The sequence below is a fragment of the Triticum aestivum genome, chromosome 4B (assembly GCF_018294505.1).
Source record: "Triticum aestivum cultivar Chinese Spring chromosome 4B, IWGSC CS RefSeq v2.1, whole genome shotgun sequence".
Taxonomy (NCBI): Eukaryota; Viridiplantae; Streptophyta; class Magnoliopsida; order Poales; family Poaceae; genus Triticum; species Triticum aestivum.
In genome coordinates, this window is record NC_057804.1 from 582,388,221 (window position 1) to 582,392,471 (window position 4,251).

The 4,251-nt window shown below is 44.6% G+C and overlaps 1 protein-coding gene across 1 annotated transcript; it reads left to right on the forward strand.

Moving 5' to 3' along the window:
- The first annotated feature begins 360 nt into the window (after positions 1–360).
- LOC123093402 (pentatricopeptide repeat-containing protein At1g09900) lies at positions 361–3,288 on the forward strand. The gene is made up of 2 exons (XM_044515362.1): positions 361–2,529; positions 3,133–3,288. The coding sequence occupies exon 1, from the start codon at positions 423–425 to the stop codon at positions 2,430–2,432; it is 2,010 nt and encodes a 669-aa protein (XP_044371297.1). The 5' UTR covers positions 361–422; the 3' UTR covers positions 2,433–2,529; positions 3,133–3,288.
- Positions 3,289–4,251: the final 963 nt, after the last annotated feature.

A 4,251-nucleotide genomic window follows, 5' to 3' on the forward strand; every position in this document is an offset into this window, starting at 1 on the left:
ATGCGATGAGATGCGAACAAAATGTGGTCATCGCCATCGAAGATTATGATTATTTTTCTTCCGTTGCAACGCACGGGCCCTTTTGCTAGTGTTTCATAAATTTCTAAAAACTAATTCCATATGTGTAAAATTTCTCACATAGGTGTAAAATTTCGTTAGAAAATTATTTAAACATGTAATCTGAAAAAACATATAAATATACACCAGATTAAAATATCAAATGGTTTTGCTATTAGAAATCCATGATTTGCATTATTTAAATGCACGACTCGCTTATGCCGACTTTTTTTGAGACAGGCAGTATGTGGAAAATAAGTTTGGCATGGATCTCGGTGTAGCTATCGCGAGCCAAACCGCTGCTTCTCCTCCACTGCTCCATCCAATGTCTAAAAAATGTCTATCTAGTTTAGCTCGGCGAGGCAATGGCAACGCAACGTCCGCTATCCAGTGGCCTCCACGACGCGCTCGCTTTCGCCACAGCTCGTCCTCCACGCCTGGCCATCGTCGCTCCGCCCAACTCGCAGATGCTCACCTCCACGCTCCCGCCTCCCACCCTCCCGGCCCCAGGCTCCAAGCCTGCAGCCAAGCCCAAACCCGCCGCGGCCGCGGCCACGGTCTCCCTCTACGCTGGCGGGAGCGGCCGCCTGTCCGCGCTCATCCGCTCCCTCTGCGCCGCCGGCCGCACCGCCGACGCCGCACGCGCCCTCGACACGGCCGGCGATGCCGCCGGCGTCGTCGCATACAACGCCATGGTCGCCGGGTACTGCCGCGCCGGCCAGCTCGCCGCCGCGCGCCGCCTCGCGGCCGCCGTCCCGGTCCCGCCCAACGCCTACACCTACTTCCCCATCCTGCGCGGCCTCTGCGCGCGGGGACGGATCGCCGACGCGCTCACGGTGCTCGACGAAATGTCCCTCAGGGGCTGCGCGGCCACCCCGCCCATGTGCCACGTCATCCTGGAGGCCGCGTGCAGGGGCGGCGGGTTCAGGAGCGCCGTGAGGGCTCTCGAGGCGCTGCATGCCAGGGGCTGCACGCTGGACTCCGGCAACTGCAACCTGGTCGTCAGCGCCATCTGTGAGCAAGGGTGCGTGGACGAGGGGGTGGAGTTGCTGAGGAAGCTGTCATCCTTTGGCTGTAAGCCGGACATTGTTAGCTACAACGCGGTGCTCAAGGGCCTGTGCATGGCCAAGAGATGGGAGGACGTGGAGGAGCTCATGGACGAGATGGTTAGGGTGGATTGCCCGCCCAATATTGCCACTTTCAATACCCTCATTGCTTATTTGTGCAGGAACGGGTTGTATGAGCAAGTGCATGAGACCCTTTCGCAGATGCCAGAGCATGGGTGCACACCAGACTTAAGGATGTATGCGACCATTATCGACGGGATTTGCAAGGACGGGCATCATGAGGTTGCAAACGATATTTTGAGCAGGATGCCTTCTTATGGTCTCAAGCCCAATGTTGTTTGCTACAACACTGTGTTGAAGGGCCTATGCAGTGCTGAGCGGTGGGAGGAAGCTGAGGACTTGCTCGCTGAGATGTTTCAGAAGGATTGCCCCCTCGATGACGTGACATTCAATATACTTGTCGATTTCTTTTGCCAAAACGGGTTGGTCGACAGGGTAATTGAACTTCTTGAGCAGATGTTGGAGTATGGTTGCATACCAGATGTTATCACATACACTACAGTAATTAATGGCTTTTGCAAAGAAGGGCTTATTGACGAAGCTGTCATGCTTTTAAAAAACATGTCAACCTGTGGATGCAAGCCAAATACCATAAGCTATACTATTGTGTTGAAAGGTTTGTGCAGAGCCGAACGGTGGGTAGATGCTGAGGAGCTGATCTCTCATATGATTCAACAAGGCTGTCTTCCGAATCCTGTTACATTCAACACGCTCATCAATTTCCTGTGCAAAAAGGGATTGGTGGAGCAGGCAATTGAACTTCTTAAGCAGATGTTAGTGAATGGATGCAGTCCTGACCTTATTAGCTACAGTACGGTGATTGATGGACTTGGTAAAGCTGGTAAGACGGAGGAAGCATTGGAGCTGTTAAATGTTATGATCAACAAAGGGATCACCCCAAATACAATAATTTATTCATCAATGGCATCTGCTCTGTCTAGAGAAGGTAGTACCGACAAGGTTATTCAGATGTTTGACAGTATCCAAGATGCCACAGTAAGGTCTGATGCAGTGCTTTACAATGCTGTCATTTCTTCACTTTGCAAAAGATGGGAAACTGATCGTGCCATTGATTTTTTTGCCTACATGGTGTCGAGTGGGTGCATGCCCAACGAATCAACCTACACTATACTTATTAGAGGCTTAGCTAGCGAGGGATTGGTAAGGGAGGCACAAGATTTGCTGAGTGAATTGTGCTCAAGAAGAGCTGTAAGAAAGCACTTGGTGAGACATTTTGGTATTGTTTGAACCAACAGTACCGCCAGATGCTGGTGGGAGGAGGAGATTATTGTGGTGGCATTACCAGGATGGATTTGCCTACTTGAAGCTTCAGCAGCTCATGAAGGTTGGTAGGTGAATCCGTGAAAGCTTGTAGCTTGCTCTTGTTTTCCACTGTATGATGTAGTGACTTCTAATTGTAGTTTCTGATAGGTCAAAGGAGGATAGTTAAGTTATACATACGGCACTATTTTTTGTGAATTCTTATTGTGGGTACCAGTAGGGCTATAACATTAGCTACACCTACTTGTTCATAGCCTGTTAGAACTTAGAAATGTTTATCTGATGCAGTGACCGCCTTAGTGTTTTTAGTTGTTAATAAAAGTTACAGATACATAAGCAGAATTAGTACTTGTCTGTTCGAATTGGATTCCAACTAATCCTTTGTTTAACGTAAATGCTGTGAGAAAAACATAACTAAATGTATTAAATAACTACACGTAAAATATCCATGTATGAAAGATAAAATAAATAAATAAATAAATAAGAGACCCTAACTGATAGAAAATGCATGTCCTAACTGTTTGTACATGTATATGTACATGCCTTAGCATTGCCATAGCAATTGTTGTATCCGTAATGGGAGCCAGTTGTAATTTCTACTGGCTAAACTTCTCAAATTCTAATTGCTAAACTTGACCTAATCACCGTGGATTTGGTTTAATTTCAGCATCCTTTCGGCTCATTGACATCTATGGAGCAACATAAACCCTTCTTCATGGGAACCAGCTGTAATTTCTACCGGCTCATAAATTTGCCTTGCTGATAGATTTAGGAGAACATTGTGGAAGGGACACTGAAAGTCATTACGTTGAGTTGGTCGCAACCGTGTCTTTAAACATTTCTTTTCACAAAAGGTTTTACTTTGCAATCTCGAAGAGTTATCTATTCCACCTTAAATCATAAAACTGCAGGAACTAAAAGCCAAACAAACAATTCAATTTACCGCATGTAAGATGATGCCATCTTAGCGGTATCTCATCGCATAACCGGGGAGAGGGAAGGGAGAGAAATGAAAAAAGGAATAAGAGATTTGTCTTTTCTCCTAGCTAAGAGATGATGTCTTAGTAAGAAAGATAAGACATTCATCTCCACTGTACGAGATATCTTCTTCTATTTACAAGCCCCATATATGAGGATCCCGTAACATTAGATACTGGAGATAACACGAGAAGATCCATTGCATATCATGTTTTATTGACTTCTCTAAATGATGTAGAATATATAAGAGAGGATTGCTTTTATTAACCAATGCATAAGCCCTTGCAGTGTTTAAAAGCTTAGAAAATCAGTTTTCTATGAACAAAGAAATAATTCAAGAAATTTGTAAAACAATTGTCTAAAATGTTAGGAAATAAATTCGATTTTTTTGCGATCATATCAGAAAAGGAAAAAAATATGTTAAAGTACGTGGTTTTGGCATATGTTTGGGGTATTTGGCGTTGTTTACTCAGTAACTAATACTATACCCTATCCATTTACATTCAGTATTTCATGAATGGTGATGGTCTTCAAAATTAGATTAACTACATATAGGTGTCGCACAACGACAAAGACAACATGTACAATTGATTAACTACATCAGGATTATTATAGTAATTACAACTTGAAGATACTATGGTGGTAACTATTTCTTTTACCTAAACGGCTATATGAACTACACCATTGCTATGATGGTTAACCTGAATATCCATTTAACCATATCAGTGTTGTAGCGGTAACTGTAAGACCGACAACTTATTAACTGCACTGATGACACTATGTTAACAATAATATGCACAATTGTGTA